At 41.9% G+C, this 22,227-nt stretch overlaps 1 protein-coding gene across 2 annotated transcripts in view; it reads left to right on the top strand.

Moving 5' to 3' along the window:
* The window catches only part of MED12L (mediator complex subunit 12L), a 102,551-nt gene that overhangs the window by 62,403 nt on the left and 17,921 nt on the right, over positions 1–22,227 (top strand). For both annotated transcript variants that reach the window (XM_040636671.1, XM_040636672.1), the window contains 6 exons: positions 2,714–2,883; positions 5,648–5,758; positions 6,759–7,028; positions 10,839–10,988; positions 11,729–11,828; positions 12,150–12,286. In XM_040636671.1, coding sequence (XP_040492605.1) covers positions 2,714–2,883; positions 5,648–5,758; positions 6,759–7,028; positions 10,839–10,988; positions 11,729–11,828; positions 12,150–12,286 — 938 coding nt within the window. The remainder of the gene's footprint in view (positions 1–2,713; positions 2,884–5,647; positions 5,759–6,758; positions 7,029–10,838; positions 10,989–11,728; positions 11,829–12,149; positions 12,287–22,227) is intronic.

Below are 22,227 nucleotides of genomic sequence, written 5' to 3'. Positions count from 1 at the left end.
CCATCTTTAATGCAACTTGGCACATCTCTGTCCTCACCTTTATGTGTTTTCATGTACTAGAGCTGGGCATCTCACGCCGGATGGCGTCCTTCAGGTCTAGCTGTGTGGCCTTGCGTAAGCCTGCTGTGCCTGGATCTAGAAAATGCTAGGGTGAGCTGCATGACTCCTGAAACCCCTTCTGTCTCGGGGGGGTTACATCGACAAAGAAGCAATACTCGCCGTAGGAGTCGGGGAGGCTATGGGAAGTATTGTCAGAGGGACCGGTCCTTCTTTCCAGTCGCGGCCCCGGCACCACTCTCAGTGATGTTTATGTGCATAAACTTTCTCATCATCTGGTTTCATGGCCCTGAAATTGTCAGTATCAGGGAACTACAAATGATGTGGCTGTATCCTTAGAGCTGCTTGACTGTAGAAGTGGACTCCTTGATCACTGTCTGCACCTTTTCCACCTTTGAATATCCCCCCCACCCCCACACCATCTTCCCTATGATTTGTATTCATTCCTACTTTCTTGTCATCACCTGAAACTGGGCTCCTCACTCCAGTTAAATCCGGATCTGGCGTGAGGGGCTGAGAACCACTGCCTGTCCTGCCTCTGCTGCCCTCAGGGCTCGGCTTCATTCTGGGTTCTCACTAAGCAGGAGAGAGGGGGGTCAGTGAATCCGGTAGAGTACTGGTGGCCGTTTGCAATTTTCTGTGTTTAATTTTTAATAAAAATTTTGTGCACATCCTAATTTTTTAGGCTAATCCTCTCTAGACTGTCTTATGTCCCAGACCTCCGAATCTCTCTGATTGATATTATTTAATGCCCGTTAAATAGAGTTAAAACACACTATGAGGGCTACATTTGCATACCATTTGAATCCCAGAAGACGTTCAGATTGTGGAATATCCTATTCAGCATATTTTTTTTAAAGAAATGCATATGTTTATATAAACATTCCAGCACATATAAAGGAAAAAAAAAACCTGAAAAGATATATATTAAAATGTTATGAGTGAGGGGATTACAGATGTTTTTCTTTGCATATCTGCATTGTACATTTTCTGTAGGGCACATATATTTCTTCCATATTTTAAGAAACAATCTTAAAAAGAAAATATACCCTGGACAAAGTAGGGGTGTGTGAATGTGTGTGTTATTTTTAGCTCTTGAGGCTAAAATATTCTGTGGGGGTATTGAGGATGGTACCATACTGAGAGTGAGTTAATAGCAAGGCTTGGCACACAAAAGCTAGGATTTGGATCCTTGTTATTTTTGTTTTTGCTTATTATAGCTAAGCTAAACTTGTCCCATCTGATGGTTGGCATTTTGTTTTGTTAAACGAGTGTCATGAGACTATTAGTCTGTAATGGGGGCACCAGAAGATGAGGACACTGATAATTTACTGTCATGTTTTTAATGGCAATAGATTAATTTTAATGATCATATCTGTTATTGGTGGTGCTTTCTGAAGAACAGTATTATATTAGGAATAGAATGTTGACCAAGTGTCTGTTCATCTTTTTGCATTGGCTTATTATTGGAGTTTAACATGTGCATTTGAATTTTGATTTTAAAAAAGACCTAATGAGAATAAGTGGTTTAGGCCGAGTCTTAACAGTAGTTCTCTCTGGGTACTGTTGTCAAGTACTTTTAACAGTACTTAAAAAATAAAAACAAAGCCCTGACTCCCCAACAGATGTTAGGTTTTTGCTCTTACTTTTGTCAAAATAGATTTCTTTAAAAATAAGGCGGGAGAGCCAGTTGCCAGGATAACGGGGAAACAGCATTGTGTGGTAACGTTTCAGTAGGGTGGTTTCTTCTGAAATGCTGCTTCGCTAATCCTTGGGGAAATTTGGCTGTGAGCATGCAATTATTACATTTTTATCCACAGAATGGGCTAAAGTTGGCATCACATCCCTCATGGTTGCCAGAGGCAACACACTGATTTAATTTGTGCCCCTCTGGCAGACATTTTTGAATAATTTTAGTGATTTTTCTTTTTTTTTTTTTGTAATGGTACTTTTTCTATTTCCTTTCCAGTCTCCTACCTTTTGTTGCTCACTACTCTTTCCGATTGAGTTCTGAGGTTTCTTGTGTTGGTTGAGGAGAGTAGAATAATTGAAGGTCCAGATGGTTGTCCCAAGAGGCAGTTGTGCTGGTGTTTTCAGCAGGTGTGGGGAAGGGGAGTGCAGGTCAGGATGCTGTCATGGGCCAGCCAGTGGCGAATGCCAATCCTCTCACAGACTGACAAACATGGAACAAATCTTAGGCATGCTTGAAATCCAACTTGGAGAGCTGCGTTTGGAGGATTTTGAATTGTTTTGGAGTAGAATTGAAATTTTTGAGGTGCTCACTTCCCCTGTTTCCTGCTTGTGGCTTTGAAATTTTTTATGCTGTTGTTAGCATAACACGGAGCACCACCGGATGCACGTAACTCCGGTGTGGGCATCTGTCCTCCTCTGTTAGGGCTCCCAGAGACACAAGGGGAGAGCTGCCTTTTCCACCCAGCAGCTGGCCAACATTCCTGCGGGGTGTATAGGGCCGTCCATGTTGCGTTACTGGAGTGGGTGTGCTTTTTTGTACAGTGCTTGCACATGCCAAAACCCCTTTTATGTAATTGATGTTTGTTTTATATGTACACACTTAAGATAATCAGAAAGGCGGGAGAAACATTAATTCTTCCATCCATCGTGTCTGGACATTTGGATTTTTTTTTTTTTAATGCAGAGTGGACACAGATATCTACCAGATATCTCCGAGAGCAGTTGGCCAAGATTTCCGACTTCTACCACATGGCTTCCAGCACGGGGGATGGTCCTGTCTCGGTACCTCCGGATGTGGAGCAGGCCATGAAGCAGTGGGAGTACAACGAGAAGCTGGCGTTTCACATGTTCCAGGTAACCTTGTCAAGAACCTCAAGGCTGCATAGCATGCTTTTAAAAAGAGAGCAAATTCCTTATGGCAAGTGGGTTAAGTGATATCTTTATATGAACCAAATGCATTCAGGGAAAGCAGTCTGACGTTTCTCACCTTGAGTTGTATTCAAGGTAACACCTTTGCCTCGAGATGACAGCTACTGCTTCTATATATCGATCTCCAGCTTTCAATGATCTTAGCTCTTTCAATGCTGTTAGTTTTTCGGTAATTTCTCTATTAAATATCCCTTCTAAACCTTTTATTTTGCAAAAATTGGATACGTTTGTTCAAAAAAATATTTGCATTGGTGCTTCCTGTCTCCTCGAGCTCCATTAGGGCTTAGTTTCTCCATAGGAGGGTCATCTTAATTTGGCTCAGCGGCAGTTCAAAATACAGTTGGGAGGGGCGCCTGGGTGGCACAGCGGTTAAGCGTCTGCCTTCGGCTCAGGGCGTGATCCCGGCGTTCCGGGATCGAGCCCCACATCAGGCTCCTCCACTATGAGCCTGCTTCTTCCTCTCCCACTCCCTCTGCTGTGTTCCCTCTCTCGCTGGCTGTCTCTATCTCTGTTAAATAAATAAATAAAATCTTTAAAAAAAACAAAAACAAAATACAGTTGGGAGGATGAGTGAGGGCGTGGAGCAAAGGACTGAACGCTCCTCGGACAAGCTGATGTAAATCATATCGACCAGCAGAGGGCGCTTGTGCTATTATTTGCCTGTCTTGCAAGGAGGAGAGGGAAGTGTATTCTGCTCAAGTTGTATGACTAGCAGAGTCTTCTATTACCTGCTATCTTGACCAGGGAGGAAAAGGGTAAAAAGGATGTGTGGCTTCTAAATTTTCCCCTTGGAACTTTATAATTTCCAGGTTTTAAGTGACTTTTTCTAAGAGCCCAAAGTAGGAAAAAGCCCAGTTCTTTGGAAGTAGCCTTGTTAGTTTTAAGTCCGTTAAAACCACTCTTACAAATCCTAGCTCCGTTTAGCAGAGGACTGCTTTGTTACCTTCTCTGAGCCTTTATGACTTTCCCTGAGCCGAGGATTTAGCCCGCATCTTTGAAAAAAGTGTCTCTCAGCATGCTTACTATTTTTAGAAGGATTACTTCATGTATTGGGAACACTGAAATCAGTATCTCCTTTATAGGAAGCAGTTAGGTCCTAAACAGATGACTTTAACTGGGACATTGATGTTTGAATTTGAAAGTTTATTATATTTTAATTGGCCACATTCTGAAATGTGAAACTTCGTATAGACCCCTGCAGACACGTGTGCAGTGATACGGGTATAGGCCCATACCCAGGCACATCCTGAGGACGGGTGTGACATAGCCGCTCAAAGTCGTGCTTGGGAGCCTTGCATTTCCTATCTCTTCTTCCTTAAATAGAAAATTCCATTTTATTCATTTCTTTATTAACTTAAAGTTCACTTCACAGGTCTTAAAATTTTAAAGTGTACTTTTCCTGTGACTAACCTTCTATTTAACTCTTTGATTTTAAGCTTTTTAAAAGTTAGAAATGAGCAGTAAGTAGATACCTTGATACCATGTCAGTGTGGTGTCACTGAAATCTTTTAAATACTGAAGCTATAATTTATCAGTGTATTTTCACACAAATTGTTGATAATCATGGCAGCGGAGCACTGGTGATAAATAGACATGAAAAAGTTGCTAGGAACAAAGTAGAAGTTCAGATTAACTACCCAGGTTGTTGCCACAGTGACCATAAAAATGTAAGTGTCTTTCCCAGGAAACACATCTTTTTGTTTCTGTTTTGAAGATTCTTTCATGATGTGCATCATAATACAACACTAGGACATGACATTACATACATACATGCATAGACGGTCATAGAAGAATTGTGTGTTTATATGAATGTATGTGTGTTTATATGAAGGCAATAGATGAAAATGCTAATGGTGCTTGTGTCAAGAGGGGCTGTCCCACCCCTGTGGGGCATTTTGGAAATCTGAGGTGTGTTGTTACTTTTAGTGCAGTTATGTTGAAATATGTATACATTATTTTATTTTAATTTTTTTCCCATTTCTTTGTTAACAGTTAATTAGGGCATTATATTGATTTTTAAGGTTATATTTTATACATAGGTTATAGTATCTGAAATTCTTTTTAGGATTAGAGGCAGGGGTTATTAGGAGGGCACTAGACCTGATGGGATTTCCAGCTGCTTGCTGAGCTGGTGGTACGATGGGGGCTTCGGTTCTTCATAATTAGCACCATTGGACCAGTTTTCTCCTGTGAGTGTAAGTTCATACTCCCCTGAAGTCTAGCCAGGTGCTTCACATGCCCTGGGAGGCTGAAAGCTTCTGAATTTCCTTCTCGTAGGAATTAATTTCTTTCAGTTGAGAATGAAGTGGACCAGTTTTCTCCTGTGAGTGTAAGTTCATACTCCCCTGAAGTCTAGCCAGGTGCTTCACATGCCCTGGGAGGCTGAAAGCTTCTGAATTTCCTTTCTCGTAGGAATTAATTTCTTTCAGTTTAGAATGAAGCAGATTACCAAAAAAGCAAAAACAACAAAAAAAACCTTCCCCAACCCAACCACACAGAATCACACTGGGTCTGTGTTTTGTTTAGAATTTGGACTGTGATCCAAGAGACCGTATTTTTACTACAACAACAAAAATAATGATAGTAAAATTACACTTACGCATAAGAGTAAGAGTTACAGTGCCCTTTTTTGAATGCTAATTGGTTTTGCTTTAATGTTATCAGCGTAACTTTTCTTTGTTCATTGAAGGAAGGAATGCTAGAGAAACATGAATATTTGACATGGATCTTGGATGTTTTAGAGAAGATCAGACCAATGGATGACGATCTTCTTAAACTCTTGTTACCACTAATGCTGCAGGTATAGTATGCGTGGCCCTGACCCGCTGGTTTAAGGGCAAGAAATGACTCTGATAAGGATGACTGAGTATGTAGATGGGAAGAGGAACAAAATTCTTTTTGGAATGGGAGGGAGAGATGCCTTGCTGCTGGCACACATGAGGTGATCAAGAGGCGTTCATTTATGTTGGCCATGCCTGTAGTTCTTAACCACCTGTCCCTCTACTGATTTCTCCCGTCACTGAGCTAAGCAGACAGCTCTTTAAATACTGTTTCCCGATTCACGCAGATTTCTATAAAAACAAGTCGCCTCTTTTTTAAGGATTAGAGGGTCTTCTGTATTCTTTTGATGTTCTTTGCGTCCCTGGGGCCCGGAACTTCTATTTTAATGATTGCTCTTAGATCTATTAAATTTAGGTTATTTGGAGAAAATTTATTTTGAAAAAACAAAGTTTTCTTGGAACACTAGTACGTGAACTTGATAACTGAAGCGCTATGCAAGAGTATGTGGTGAAAAGTGATCCTCTTCCTCTCCCTCCTGGGGACGACACTGTGCCAGCATCCTGTGTATCCTCCCTGTGATGGTCTGTGCCCATGCTGTCCGTTAGAGTGGCCACTAGCCAGATGTGGCTTTTGAGCCCTCGAAATGCGACAAGGGCAATGTGAGATATATTCTTAGTGTAAAATGCAACCAGATTTCAGATTTAGTTCAGGAAAAAAGTGTATAATATCTCATTAAATCTTTTTGTGTTGATTACCTATTGAAATGATAGCATTTTGGATATAATGGGCTAAAGAAAAGACATTACTCTTTTTAATTTCACCTGTTATCTTTATTTAAAGGCTATTAGAAAACTTTAAGTATGTGGCTTGCTTTGTTTCTGTTGGATGGCACTGGTCTTGACAGTACTTTTGAAGGGTTTTTCTGTTTTTTTCCTTAATGAAAAAAGTCTGTGTTAAAATAGTTGTTTCACTGAATAGCATCAGATGTGACTGAAGCCTGGTGTCCTTGTGCTTCTCAGTATTCGGACGAATTTGTTCAGTCGGCTTACCTGTCTCGTCGTCTTGCCTACTTCTGTGCCCGGCGTCTTGCCTTGCTGCTGAGCGATAGCCCCAGCCTCCTTGCTGCCCACTCGCCCCACATGATGATAGGACCAAACAACTCAAGCATCGGGGCCCCCAGCCCTGGCCCGCCCGGCCCCGTCATGAGCCCCGTGCAGCTGGCCTTCTCAGACTTCCTCTCCTGTGCACAGCATGGCCCCCTGGTTTACGGACTTAGTTGTATGTTGCAGGTAAGTTCCTGGCCCTTGCTATTTTATGTCCCAATTCAGTGCAGGAAACAACTGAGTTGAGAACTGCACTTTTCACCTTTCATGTCACTTTCTGGTTTCTTCCTCACCCAAGTAATTGACAGAGTGAAATTTCATGTTTTTATTTCTCTATGGAAGATCTGTTGCTTCTGTGTAGAAGAAAGTTATTGTAGTTGTCCTATATTACGCCATGCAGCAGTTCAATGATAAAAACCTTCAGGGAGCCCAGAGAATAAGTCTGCTTGCTATATTACTTCTCTTCTAGAAAGACTGTTCCTCCATGCAGCGTTCCGTAGCTTCCACAGCCCACATCTTAAGTTGGTTGTCATCCCTGTCTGTTTCTTCAAAATTCAGGTAACTTATCAGGCTCTGTTCATCGGCCAAGCATCCCTGCTTGTGCAGTCCTTGAACATTCAGTAGCAGGTAGGCCACTGGGCTCATACTATCAGGAATGAGCTACAGCCCTGTCCTACAGGAGCTCCCAGGTTAGTGTTCAGATCACATTTCTTGGGCTCTTAGTCCTGCTCTTTACTAAGGGGCTTTGGTGCAGGGCTGGCCGTAAAGACACGTTCTCCACTCTGGTAGAGTTTACTGTCTCGTGGGGAAGACAGGCTTGTAAATGGACAGTTTCCATATACTGTGGCAAAGGCTGATGGAAGGATGCACGGGGACTAAGGGAGTTGAGAAGTGGAACTTGCAGTTCAACCTAGAAGTCAGAGAGGCTTTCTGAAGGAAGTGGTCCTGACCAGTGCTTATGAGGTTCTTTTTTGTTGTTGTTGGTTTGTTTTTTTAAAACAAAGGTGCTAAAAACGGTTGGCAGAGGGAACAACATGACAAAAGGGCCAGAAGGTCTATGAGTCATTATTTGTGCAGATTGGTATTAATGGAACATAAAGTATAAAGCCTGCTGAGGGTCAGGGTGTGGAAGACCCCCTATGTGTCTAATGATTGGGATGTCATTGCAGGGCTTTAGGCAGGGAAATGACATGGTCGGGTGTGCGGTTTAGTTAGATTGTTTTGGCCACAGGAGAGGGAAGATTTGTGGGAGTGGTAGAGGGAAGAGAGAGAGAAGGCCAAGAGGTCAGTTTGGGAGGGTCTAGGTAATTTCACTTTTGGACTATGTTGGATTATTTTATCCCTTAGCATCACTAGATGGTTAAGTTCAAGAGGTTGTTACATGTCTCATTCTGAAGTTGAGACAACCGGCCAGATATGTGGATTTGAAATCACTCAGGCCACTAGGCTCACCCAAACCCCCAGAGGGGGTGAGATTACTCAAAGAGTTAGCAGTGAGAGGTGACCTGTGGACCCTGGGGGGCCTGAGTGGTTGAGAGGTGGTAGAAAGGAAGTCCATGGAGGTGACTATGGAAGTGTGGTCAGACTGGAGAGAACGGAAAGTGGAGAGTGTTGTTAGACAAGGACAGTGAGAATAAAAATAGGATTATGAGGATTCTTTTTTTTTTAAGATTTTGTCTATTTGAGAGATAGAGCATGAGTATAGGGGAGGGGCAGAGGGAGAGGGGGAATCAGACTCCCCACTGAGCAGGGAGCTCAACGTGGGACTCGATCCCAGGACTCTGGAATCATGACCTGAGCTAAAGGCAGACACTTAACTGACTGAGCCACCCAGGTACCCCAGGATTGTTATGATTCTGTTATAATCCTAGTAATAGCATTTATTGTATTCTAAGCACTGTTGTAAATTGTAACCTATATCGGGTCATTTAGTTCTCAGACTCATTCTGTGGGATTGGAACCAGTGTTATTGCTGCAACATTAGCGATGAAATGGTGTAGGTCACACAGCAAGCAAGTGGCAAAGCTGGAATTCACACCCAGCAGTTTGGATCCAGAGTCTACACCGCCGTGCTAAGCTGCTTCTCTAGGTACTGCAGGAAGTTTCCAAAAGGAGTTAGTAGTGGGCAGTGCCCAGTGGCTTGGGGAAGTCTGGTAAGAAGACGGCTGGATTATCTTTGGGAAGACGGGTCGTTGATGATCGGTTGAGTGGTGGGTGAGAAGCCATATTAAGGTAGGTTGAGGAGCAATGAAGAATGGGGAGAAACAATGCTACCTGTTCTTATGAGAAACTTGTCTGTGAAGGGAAGAGAGAGAGATGGCTGCTAGGCGAGTGGAGGTTTTTACAAGGTTTTGCTTGTTTTCTGAGGCGAGGGTAAACTAGTAAAGGGAGAGTGAGAACAGGAGAAGCGGGGTGTTTTGAGAGATCAGCGTCTCGGATATTGGAGGCTTTGGAATTCAGAACACTGGGAAGGGTGCCATCGGGGGGAAGAGAACTCCCCCCTTCTCCCACACAGAGGAGGGAGATGGGGATGTGGGGCTCAGGGACTTGACGTTCTTCTTGTCTGCCATCTGCTTTCCTCAAAGACGTCCCCTAGACCTCAGAATCTCGTTTTCTTAATGTTTAATTTTGCATTTTAGAAAAAAAGAAATAGCGCATTCCCTCTCTCATACATTCACGAGTCTGTTGTTGAGTGGTACCACAGCCTGATGGTTAAGACCAATTTTTTAGAATCACTGCAGACCTGATTTTAGCCCCTGCTCTGCTACTGACTCACTTGAACCTTGAGCCTCTGTTCCCTGGGTGTGAAGGGGATGGTGACACTTCCTGCTTCATTACCGCATAGAGTTTGGGTTGCGATGACTGAAAGCTTCCAGGGCAGTGTACGGTACGGAGTAAGTGCTTAATTAAGCTGGAGCCATGATATTTAGGCTACGTGTAGGAAGCAGCAAGGTTAGCATAGCGGTTCCAAGCACGTGTGCTGAAATCAGCTTGGCTGCTTACGAAATCTCCCCCGGGGCTCATGTTCCTCTTTGGTCCCGTTGGAGAATGGCGCTTCCTCCCTCGTAGGGTCATAGGGTTGTTGTGACCTATGAGTGAGGTGGTCATAGAAAGTGCTTCATGCAAGCTGGTTCAGTAAAATGTCTTCAAGGTTCTAAGATAGGGGTAGACAAACCACAACCTGGAGGCCAAGTCCAGCTTGGGAATGAAGAATATATTTTATATTTTCAGTGAGTTAGTAAAACAAAACAAGGATATGTGGCAAAAATTAGAGGTGACCCGCAAAGTTTAAAGCATTTACTGTCTGGCTTTTTATAGAAAATTTGCCCCCTGCTCATCCACGGTTACTGCCTGTCCAACATTTAGGAAGCTACCTACTGCATTATCTCAGAGATTATCTCGTACATTTAAAAAAAATGCCTTTTTAGATTTTATAACCGTAGAAATGACATATTCTAATTCCATCTCATTTTTCTAATTGCATGAAGAAGTTGTTTTAAGTGACAGTTTTTCAGGGATGATAACTGTGTTTTTATTAACTTTCCTAGGTTTTCTGTGCTGGAACGTTAGTTTATGAATTATAATATTCCTTGATTTCTCAGTAGCTCTACTCCTGCCTTTCAGATTAATAATTCTTTTTTTGTTTGTTTTTAAAGATTTTATTAGAGAGCGCACAAGCAGGGGCAGGGGCAGAGGGAGAAGCCAAATTCCCATGGAGTGTAGAGCCGGACACGGGGCTTGAGCCTAGGATGCTGAGGTCATGACCTGAGCTGAAGTCAGACCCTTAACTGGCTGAGCCACCCAGGCGTCCCTCAAATTAATACTTCTTAGTTTTGTCTTAGGACTTGAAAAGTTGAGAATGGGGTAAGCATTCCATATTTTAAATTCACTGGTAGGAAACTGTAATACAGTTCTGACAAGACATCATTTGTACTTTTAAGCTGTTGCACTTTTCTCATTCCTTTAAATATCTCTATTCTCCTGCTTCATTTCCAGACTGTCACTCTCTGTTGCCCAAGTGCCTTGGTGTGGAATTATTCCACAAACGACAATAAGAGCGCGAACCCAGGCTCACCCCTGGATCTGCTGCAGGTGGCCCCCTCCAGCCTCCCCATGCCGGGTGGGAACACGGCTTTCAATCAGCAGGTAGACTTCCTGTTACGGTGGTTTGAGGGGCGGCATAGTGGGTTTTAGCATCTCAGGTGCTTGGGTGCCATTCCCAGCCCTGCTCGCCATCTCTCTGGGGGACCTGGGGGAAGTTTTTAGCCTCTCTGAACCACAGAAGTTCATCACGTTGCTCCCTTTCTTCTTTCCTTCTTGCTGGGCAGTTCTTGCAGAGAGTTCTGCCACCCAGACAGTAGCTAACAGTGGTGGTTCTGATGCATGACCACAGCGCTCCTAGCTGGTAGCCTGTGATATTTAGTAACTATGCTTTTATGAGTTAGTTTCATTAGTCCTGGGTTATTTGGTTCAGAGACTTAAGAAGCTTAAACCACAGGATTGTGAGTAATGTTGAGCATAAGGTCCCTGTTTTTTTGCCAAGCATTTTTCTTAAATTAATAAAACACGCCTAGTTGTTTTCATACATAGAAGAATGGCTCAAAAATGATACTTTAGAGCTTTCACCTTTCCATACGATATCCTAAAAAAATTTTCACTTGTAAAGCAAGCATTTATTTTTTGTGAGCATTTGTTACTGAAAACTAGCATTGAACCACCACTTGTAAATTTTAAAATGCACTTCTTGGGCAACAGGCTAAATTTGCCGTGATGTAGTCAGGATTATAGTTCATGAGGATGCTATGCTCATGTGGAAAACCCGACATGATTTAGACAGCCACTGTGGCTCTCCAAGCACAAGTTAATTAGAGGCGATTATCTTTCAGGTTCGGGCAAGGATTTACGAGGTGGAACAGCAGATCAAACAAAGAGGCCGTGCAGTGGAAGTTCGGTGGTCTTTTGACAAGTGCCAAGAGTCAACAGCAGGTACAGAACATGAGAGACGAAGGAGTGCTTTTGAGTGTTGGACTTTATGCCGTGTTTCTGATTCTTAAAAATCCGTCCACATAGTGAGTAAGGATGCTTTTTGATGGAGCCACCTACTAGGGACTTTTGAGGGCATTCTTCATTCTGTGCATTTTAGTTCCTGGGTGTCTAGAATGTCAGGGTTGATTTTGTTGGCAGTTCTAACATGCCGAGAGTGATGCTTTCTTAAAATTCCTTTTGCCCTACGTAATGATGATTTTGTACTATGCTGTTGTGGCTTTGTTTGACGTCTTTAACTGGTTGCTTAATCTCCACATCTAGGGGTGACCATTAGTCGGGTTTTGCACACGTTGGAAGTGTTGGATCGACACTGTTTTGATCGGACCGATTCCAGCAATTCAATGGAGACGCTTTATCATAAGATATTCTGGGCAAACCAAAACAAAGATAACCAAGAGGTAGTTAATATTTTTCTCCTTTTCATTTAAATTTTCTCAGCGTATTTTCTTTTCTTTTTTTTTTTCATTCAATAAATTCTGGCAAAGCCTTTTCTATGAAGTATAATAGCTTATGAAGGTGTCTACACCCTGAAATCATTTTATTGTTGGACTAAAATACCCCCAGATTATTAAAACGAAATGTCCATTGTGCTGATCAACCCAGGTATATTTATTGGAAAGATTTCTCTTGGACCTTTTATCATCATCCCTCCCCCTCATCATTTCAGTTCTAGCAGAATATCTTTCGTCTAGTGATTGGACTTTATATAATGGTTTGGCTTTAACTTAGGGGGAATGTATTTTAATATTTAGAGCAGTGAGTGAATATTGTGGTCACGGTCTTTGGAAAATCTGTATGCAATGTATTAGGATTTTCCAGAGAAACAGAACTGGTATGGGGAAAGGGAAATTTATATATTTATGTTTATATTTATATTTATATTTATATATATGTACACACATATACATATAAGTGAGAAAGAAGTATTTATTTTAGAGAATTGGCTTACATGATTATGAGGGCAGGCAAATCTGAAATGTGCAGGGCAGGCCAGTAACCTGGGGACCCTGGGAACAGTTGATATTGCAGTCTTGAGTCTGAAGTCCATCTGGAAGCAGAATTCCTTCTTCCTCAGGGACCTGTCTTTTCTCTTAAGGCCTTCAACTAATTGGATGAGGCCCACTGACATTATGGAGGATAATCTGCTTTACTCAAAGTTTACTGATTTAAACATTATCCACATTTAAAAAAATACCTTCACAGCCACATCTAGACTGGAATTTAACCAAAAATACTGGGTACCATGGCCTAACCAAATTCACATATAAAATTAACCATCACAGAAAATTATTATGCTTTCTTGGATTAGATTGTTTCATTATTGGACTGCCCTATAAACAAAGGTTTTTCCCTCACCCTTATTTTGGGAGAATGAACAAGTTTGTCTTCTTTTTACCATGGGAAGCACCCATGGTTTATCCAGGGTTTGTTAGGCACCAGGAATGAAGAGGTAAGTTTTAAGACATGGTACCTGCCTTCAAGGAACACCTTAGTTGACTGATTACTATTATCTTTGATTTTCGTGCTAGCCTTTGGGAATGTGTGTGGGGAGAGGAGAGATTGAATATCAGAAACAATAACCCAAAATCTTTCCTTATCCCACCCTGATGTGAACCTGGTGTGAACCTGTTCTAGGTTATTCCTCTTTCTGGAATGATTTGTGTTGTCACCCTGCTTCTCAAAGATAAGGTTCAAGTTCACTGCTGCCAAGTAGAATGTCAGAATGTTGAGTGAGGTACAAACTAAGCATATTTTGTCGTTCATTGTGAAGTCTTGGCAATGCTTTGGTACTTCCGTAGAGTACACCGATTATAAGTCTGCATAATTCTCTGCTTATTGACACAAGTGACGGTGTTACTGTGTTCTTTTGGGGTGTCCATTTGTAATAAAGACTTTCTTAGGTAAAAGGTTGCAAGACTACTAAGGTTTTTAATAGCTAGAAGTGAGATACCTGGAAGGGAAGTAGGGATACCTAAAATTCAAGATGCCCTTTTGGACTGCTAAGCTTCTTGCACCAAGTGTTGAGTAAAGACTGTGTTGTTCTCTTGTGAGCGTTTTATCAAGTGCACCAAAACCACTTGAGTTTTAGCCTGACTATAGAACTTTCTAGGGAATGAACTGGCCAGCTTCACAATTACATGCCCTGTTCACCCACAGAGACGTAAGTTATTCACTAGCACTCTTAAGAGAAAATGATGAGTGTCTTACCAAGGGCGGAAATTAAGTTTTATATATATGTATATAAAAATATTTAATTATATGTAATTATGTAAATGTATATATAATTATATAAATTATAAATACATATAATATTGAAATAGGCTCCATGCCCAGCCTGGAGCCCAACTCAAGGCTTGAACTCACGTCCCTGAGATCAAGACCTGAACTGAGATTAAGAGTCAGACGCTTAACGGACTGAGCCACCCAGGCGCCCCAGGTTTTGTATTTGTGAATAAAATCACACTGTTAAGTTCTCCAAAGCACAGTTGTCTCCAATGAGGGACTTCACGGAGGACGTGGGGAGGTGGATGCCACTAGAGGGCGACATGAGCTCAGGATAGAGAGCCCGGATGTTCTAGTGACATACTTCATTGGAAGGAACATCAGTGTTGCCCATTTAGGAGTAATTATATTGAATGTTGACTCAACTATGGAAAGATTTGATGTGAGTGAGTGGTTGCTTTGTGGTTAGAGTGCTCTTTTATGAGTAAAACAAAAATTATATTTTAAACTTGTAATTCAGAGTGGTCACCTTTTAATAATCTGTCAAAGAATAACTAGGTAGATTCAGTTAATTTAACATTAGGATAATTTTTAAACATTAAAATATTTAACATTAAATTAATTTTTATTGAACATTATATTTTAAGTTTTACAATTGGCTTTGGTGTGTGTGTGTGTGTATCAGGGTGTGTATGTATATGCAGGCAAATGACAAGTGTTTCATCTTTGTGTTTACTCTTCACCAGGGTCTACTTGGTGACTACCAAGTCACTTTATATATTTCTGGAATTCATGGATGAGCTGTGGAGTTGTATTAACTACGATCAGCTGTGTGACCTTGAGCGACTTGCAGGCTCTGTGCCTTCATGCTTTTATATGTTAGGGAAGTGCTCTGTGCCAACTTACCTATCCCTAAGGGACATGAGCACTTTGAGAATTATGAAGCACTCTATACATATATTTAAAAATGTTAATGATAAATAGCAATAATTATTAGTAGTATTAGTATTATATTGGAAGAACCAATATGATGAAACTATAATTTTCTGATTAGGAGTTGTATAAAGTGGCGTGATTAGGTTTCAGAAACACGTCTCACTTCTTTAAAATGTGTTTCCTCTTTTTGGGTTTCATAATTTGTGTTAGGACTTAGGCGATGTGAAAGATAATAGAGAAAGTGGCCGGCCTCTGCACTCGCAGTGAGCCTGAGGTTTGCTTTTGTTGAAGTTGTGTTTGGGTAGGCCTGGGCCCTAGATTGCTCAGCTGCTTCCTCATGTCTGTTTGGGCAAGCTGAACTTCACTCTTCTTGATTCCTTTTTCTCTGGAACTGCTGAAAGGAAATCTAATTCTTTCCACTTTCTTATAGGGAGGTGGGAGAGCAGCTGTACAGATAGGACGCGGAGTCTGAAGTTCAGATTTGTGTGTGTAATTAGTCTCGGTGTTTGGTCAAAGCCCATTGAAAACCATAATGCATGGGATGAAGGCATTTGAGGCCTTCGTCCTGCCCTGTGGTTGGACTGCGGTCATGAGAGTGAGAGTGTGCCCCACGATGGGGTGTGTCAGGCCTGTGGCGTGCTTCCACTCCTGCTCCATGGAGTAGTTATTCCTTGACCCTCTTGCTCCCTGCTGTCCCCCCTTATCCTCAGCAGCTGCTTCTGCGTTGGGGCTTGGCTACCATTGCAGGAGAGGTGAAAATATAAATCTCAAAACCCTTAACGTTTACTTACTCTACATCTATGCTGCTTCGTTTTCCATTCGGTGTAGTGTGAGATACAAAACTTGTAATGCTTAGGAGAGGGCTCAGAGACTTGTGTTGTCCCACGGTCAGGCAGGTGGTACAAGTTAACGGTGGGCTGGTGGGTCCAGGGCCCCTGAGATGCGACCGGGACGGGGAGGGCATGCCCTTTCTGAGTAGAGTGGCGTGTCTCAGATTCCGCTTGGGAATGCAGACCCACTCTTGTCTGATCATTCAGTGTTTCAAGAGAGCTTGGATGTCAAGATTTACATGTAGACTTTTCCAATCTTAAAACACTCTGCAGGCCAGGCAGTGTGTCTCTTGGCCATGTTTGCCCAGGTGCCTGTCATTTTGCAACTCCCAGTGCCTGTTTTATACACTGCCTTACTGATTTGCCTGTTCAATGTTCCGGAACCATTTCTGCTCTGGATGTTGGCCTCAGAGAAGCCTGATATCCACACAAGGGACTCTTGTTGGGAATGGGGGGCACCTCTTGATTCCATGTCCTGACTGAGTCTGTCACTTGTGACCTGTAGGCGGGGGCCACATTGCTGACCTCAAGTCTGAGGGTGAGGTGCCCCTCAGCCTTACAGAGTACCCAGACCGCTTCCTTCCTCTTGGCTTCTTTCCTTGTTTGTGTTGGGCGTGAAGGGAGAAGTAGCTGCATCTTTGGGTCCCCGAGGACATGGATAGAAGGGACAGTCTAAAGATGGCAGGAAGAGCCGCCTTTTCACTTCTCCCTTTGGTGCCCAAGGAAGCCGACTTTTTCCTGAGTAATGGAAAGACCAGAGCAGCTGCAGCCGTCGAACAAAACCATCATACAGCCAAACCTGAAAATCTCCATATTTATTGTTTCTTTTCTGCTTATTCACGAAGCATTCTCTGAATAGGTGTGATGCGGTCATACTGCTTTTTTTTGAATGGCATAGGAAGCTGTCTGACTCCCCTCTGGCCCAGGCCTCCAGACAGAGCGGGTCGGTATCCGTGTGGCTGAGGAACTCTCAGCGCCATGCAAAGGAAAACCTCCATTTCTGTCATTGCTGGGCTTGTTGCATGTTTCTCTCCCTGCCAGCCTGTAGTCCTGTAGGTCAGGGTCTGTGTTTCTTTGGCTCACCAGCACATAACCTGTCTCTAACACCATGCCTGGCGCCCACATGTCCTCAGGAAATACTTACTGAATTGGTTTTTGGGGGACTCAAAGAAAAGCTGCTGAGACAGTGAGCTTGAATGGAAAGCCCTCTATGGGATTGGGTTTGGAAGGGTAGGGGGGAGTGCAGAAATAAAATCTATAGAGTATGTTGGCTTTAACAAGAGGACAGGCTCAGATGTGCAAGAAAACATGTGCGGGTAGAGGAAGAAGGGCGGCTGACAGGAGAGTTCTCAACTGTAAAATCAGCAGTTAGTAGTGCATTTCTTGGGTGGCATTGCATTCAATTCATTTACTCTTCATGAGTCTCCATTTCCCCACTTGTAAAATGGGATTTCTATCTCTTGCTGATGTGAAAATGACCTGAGACGATATTGAGAAAACATTCCTATGTTTATAGTACCTAGCGTGTAAATGGGTACTCCGTAAACACTACCTACTATTATAACTGACATATTTAGGGAGGCAGTTAAACTCTAGGACATGGAACGAATAGGGTCCTATGGTCCCTTGGGACTACTGTGGACGCGCACACACACACACACACACACACACACACAGCTCTCCATCACACAGTCCATTAAACCATACGCACAGCGAGGGTCTGTCAGGCCTTTTACATTCTTTGATTTTCACCAAGACGTTACCCTCAGCAGAGAAGCAGTCGGATGGGACTGGCCCACCCCTGGTGAGGGACTGTAGTACTACCATGTGGTGACAGAGATCATGCTGCACTCTTTAGGGGTATTGTTGGGATGGTGTTACTGTGGTGGTTGTTATTTTTAATGTTTAATGTAAGAAACAGTCACTTTTAAAAATTAAGACTCAAGATAACAAAGTCAAATGAGGCAGAAGTCAAGCAAACAAGGAAAACACACCTGAGTGGCTTCCCACTGAGATGCGTGCGCTGAATTTTAGAATTGTTCATGCTGACCACAGCCCTGCGTGAGTACACAGTACGGCAGACGCCCAAAGGGGGAGGTGCCAGTCTCTTACAGCTACCATTTTCTTCTTTCTTCAAATAAATTTATTGTGAAAGGGTGATTATATTAACGTGATTGGGGGCGGGGGGAATGCCTTGTGCAGACATTTAGACATTGCTGTAATTATAAGGGTCCGTCATGAATCCACTTAGATCGTGGTGGGCCTCTTAGATTGTTTTTGAGCATGGGATACAAGTCTTTTTCTTCAGCCTTTTTATGAGTACATCTTAAGCCCTAGGCCCTGTTATGTGTTATGTCATCTCATTTAATTTTTCCCTGGCCAGTGAGAAACATGTTTAAATTTTTTTTTTTTTTTAATCTCCTTCTTTGCAGATGGGGAAACCAGGGTGTTAGAGGAGATGAGTAAATTGTCCAAGCTCGTACCCAACTCACTGGTTGGAAAATAGGGATTGGAATCCTAAATGGTTCTAGAACCCAACTCTTTAAAAAAATTTTTATTTAAAAACAATTAAAAAAAAAATTTTTTTTAAGTAGGCTTCACAGCCAGCATAGAGCCCAACATGGAGCCTTGCGCTCCCAACCCTGAGATCGAGACTTGAGCTGAGATCAAGAGCTGGGTGCTCAACTGCCTGAGCCACTCAGGAGCCCCTAGGACCCAACTCTCGACTAGTACATTCTATTCCTTGTCCCACTTCTTTAATAAATCATTTTATTGCAGGTTAACTATGGTGGAACAAACAAGTGTTAGATCTAATTTTGGAAAAAGGGAAAAACTTTTATAGTTGCCACAGTTTCCATATTAATATTGGCATATTTATTTGCAGGAATAATCTCTGATTTTTAAAGGCGTAACAATTTCAACAACAATATTTAAGTTAGAAAATCCAAATCTTCACATTGGGCAAGCTGACCCTTGTAGAGTATCACACACCTGAGGCCAGTTCAGACCTGGCTGTGAGTCCTGGCTTTGCTGTCAAGTAGCTGGGTGGATTCCAGCTAGTTACCAGTTCCCTCAGAGTCATTGTCACTGTACAGTGTCTTAGTACTAGAATTCACTTCACTTGGTGCCGTGTAGTAAACACCTAGTAAATGCCAGTTGTTATGTTCATGGTTGGATAATGTTTTAGAAATTTATGTTTCCCTTCTCATCTGTATGTTCCTTTCATTTTTCATAAAAGGCAAGTAAGTAAAGCTTACTGTACCATACAGTGATGACTCTTGGATATTAAGTCTGGTGTTTTTGCTATTTTCAATAAGAGAGACCTGACGCTTTTCAAGGACTTTTGGAGGGAGTTATTTATCTCCATGAGATAATTTATCTCATGTATGATTTCTTTAAGATAAAAAGAAAGAGAGAGAGCGTGCATGTGCAGTCTGGGGGGTGGAGATGGGCAGAGGGAGAGGGAGAGAGAGAATCTTAAGCAGGCTCCACACCCAGCATGGATCCCGGCACCAGGCTGGAGATCATAACTGGAGCCGAAATCAAGTCAAACACTTAACCTACTGAGGCACCCAGGTGCTGCCTCATGTATGATTTCTGTTATCATGCAATTCTGTCATTCTCAAAACTCTATTATTTGCATTTGTATTACTATTTAAATGTTGATGTAACTGGAGAATAGCAAGTTCATTTTTTGGCACGGTGCAAATTACTGACAATTAGTTGATTTATATAGTCAGAGGAGTTGTTTTAATTTTGTTTTCTTATCTACCACCTTATCAGAACTCAGAGTTGTGCTATTTTTAACTGCAGCTTAGGAAAAAAAAAGTCCTTTCTGCTCTTATGGCATATGTTTTGTTTCTTAGATGTCCCAAGACTAGATGTGAGACTAGAAAACCTGCCCTTTTTCAAAAATCAGCCATCTTAAATATCTTTTGGAAGTGTACATAAGGAATCGATCATTCATATTTAGAAAGATTTTTCACAAGTGAATACTGTTTATATTTAAATATCATGTCTTCTGGGTTTGTGGTTAACAGTCTTAGTCTTACTGCTTTCGTGGTGCTTCTGTGTGTTAAGTGCTATTTTTGATCATGTACAAAGGCTTATGTTCTCTTAGCAGTTTAGACCACGTTTTAACTTAATGCAGTTCTTGAAATTCATCCAGATTTCCGTAATGTGCCTCAGGTTGCAAGCCATATAACTTGCTAATAACACTACTCTATATATTATCCCTTGTTATTTATTGGTGCTGTTATATGACTTTTAATCCAGATGTGACCATTTTGTTTAATGTTGACTAAGAGTGATTAATTACATTTATAAACATGTCCTGTTAGTCTCAGATTGAAAAGCTATTGAAGAGCCTTATTCAGTATCTCATCTCAAGTTCTTTTAGTTTGCTGTTGCTTACAGTAATGAGTCATTGGTTTTTCCCGTTCCCTTTTATGGTATTGTTTTATAATATAGGTAGTACACTAAGAAATTTCTTAAAATAGTGAACAGTGTCATGAAGTATCTTCTAATTTCTAGAGGAAGCCTGATCTCAGATGTAGTTGTCAATTGTTTTCCCTTCTTTGTTTGTTATAGACGGTGTGTGGTTTGTTTTATAGACCATTAGTTATTGAGTGATTGAATAAGAACTGAGTTAGGCTTAATCTATCAGATGTAAGCCCACCCTTTCCAGGAAAGAAAAATGTGACAGATCTCCCTGATGATGAGGACCTTCACATTGGGGGTATCTTTATTATAGATGTAGATGGCACCATTAATGATTCTTTGCGACAGAGTTAACAATTATTTCAGTATTTTACCAGTGGGTGTGTCCAAAGTTCACGAGGGCAAATGAACCATGCTGTTACTGGAAGGACATTACTGATGTTTGAATTTTGTGTCCGTTGTCTTGTTCTCATTATAGCAATTATTTTTTGTGTGATTTAAAAAAAAAATATTTGTTGTAGTACAATGTTACTAAAATACAGTGCAGCATTATACAATGTTACTAGTTTGAGGTGTCTTGTGATTTTTATGCACCTAGGGTGGAATACATTTTTGATATCATGAAGTGCCCTTTAGGCCACAAATTGGACCCTTCTCCCACTCTTCTGCCTGGAATGGGGGCTCCTCCTGTGGAGCACGTAGCATGGATTGGACTCCTAGGTCAGTGACCTAGTAGCTTTGAGACATTTAGTGAGTTACTTAACCTTCAGGCCTCAGTTTGCCCAACAGTCATAGCACTGCAGTGAAGGCATTAGAGCAGGGCATACTGTAGAGCAAATGCTCATTACATACATGAGCAGTAAGCACTGTTCATTTCGGAACATAGCCTTTCGATATTTTCCTGGGCATTTATGTACCTATGTATGAACACAGGTCGGAGGACATAAATGGACTGCATTCTACAAAATATTCTGCACGGTTTTTTTCCCCCTCTCTGCTTAATATTGCCCATCACTTTTTGCTTGTTCTTGTTCTACTCATGGCGGTCAGCTCTTTTATTCTAATAAAGTCTTTTCGTTCTCTGGGTTGGTGGAGGAAGATAATCATTTTATGTAAGCTCTAGTAATGTTGCCATATCCTTTCAAATATTTACTCTTTCTTCCCATTGGCTAAGTCCTTCAGAATGATGCAAAGTAATAGTGTTGGGACCAGCATCCTTGACTCACCAAATTGGGAATGAGAATACATCTAGTACTTCACACTTAATCAGCTGTTAGATTGTCAGATACTTTTCCCTATTAAGTCAGTGCATGTGTGTTTTGGGGGAGGGGAATGAAATGTAAACTCCTCCCACCATTGACTACCCCCCATCTTACCTTGTTTTTGCGTTTGGTTTCATGTACTATAGTGTTGCTTTTATTCTATGATGAAAACTATCTATTGAGTCTCCTGTGTCCCAGACACTGTGGTAGATGCTGTATATAAAACCATGAAGAAGACAAATCCTTGACTTACACGGGCATCTGGTCTAGCAGGTATTAGAGGAGGAACGAAGTCTTTGGTAATTCATTTTCCGCATGTCCGTTTGGTTGTAAGTCTGGCTGGAACAGTGGGTGGCAGTGGCTGATGGGAGTGGGGCTTAGCAGCTTCCTGGGGTGTGTGTGAGCTGCTTGAGAGATTTCCATGGACCAGTGATGCTCCTTGTGCTTCCAGGGATCTTGATTCAGTGATGTTGGGAGCAGCAGAAAGAATGGGCTTTGGAATTAGGAATTAGGTCTCCTAGTTTTGCCACTTTAAATCTCTGTGCCCTTGGCCATCATAGCATCTGAACCTCAGTTTTCTTATCTGTCAAATGGAAATAGCAAGACCTCCTTCAGAGTTTGTTGTGGAGATTAGAGATGATGGGTGTG

The sequence above is a fragment of the Ursus maritimus genome, unplaced genomic scaffold, assembly GCF_017311325.1.
Source record: "Ursus maritimus isolate PB19 unplaced genomic scaffold, ASM1731132v1 scaffold_20, whole genome shotgun sequence".
NCBI lineage: Eukaryota > Metazoa > Chordata > Mammalia > Carnivora > Ursidae > Ursus > Ursus maritimus.
The sequence above is the reverse complement of the archived record's forward strand: the minus strand, read 5'-3'. Positions and strand labels throughout refer to the sequence as shown.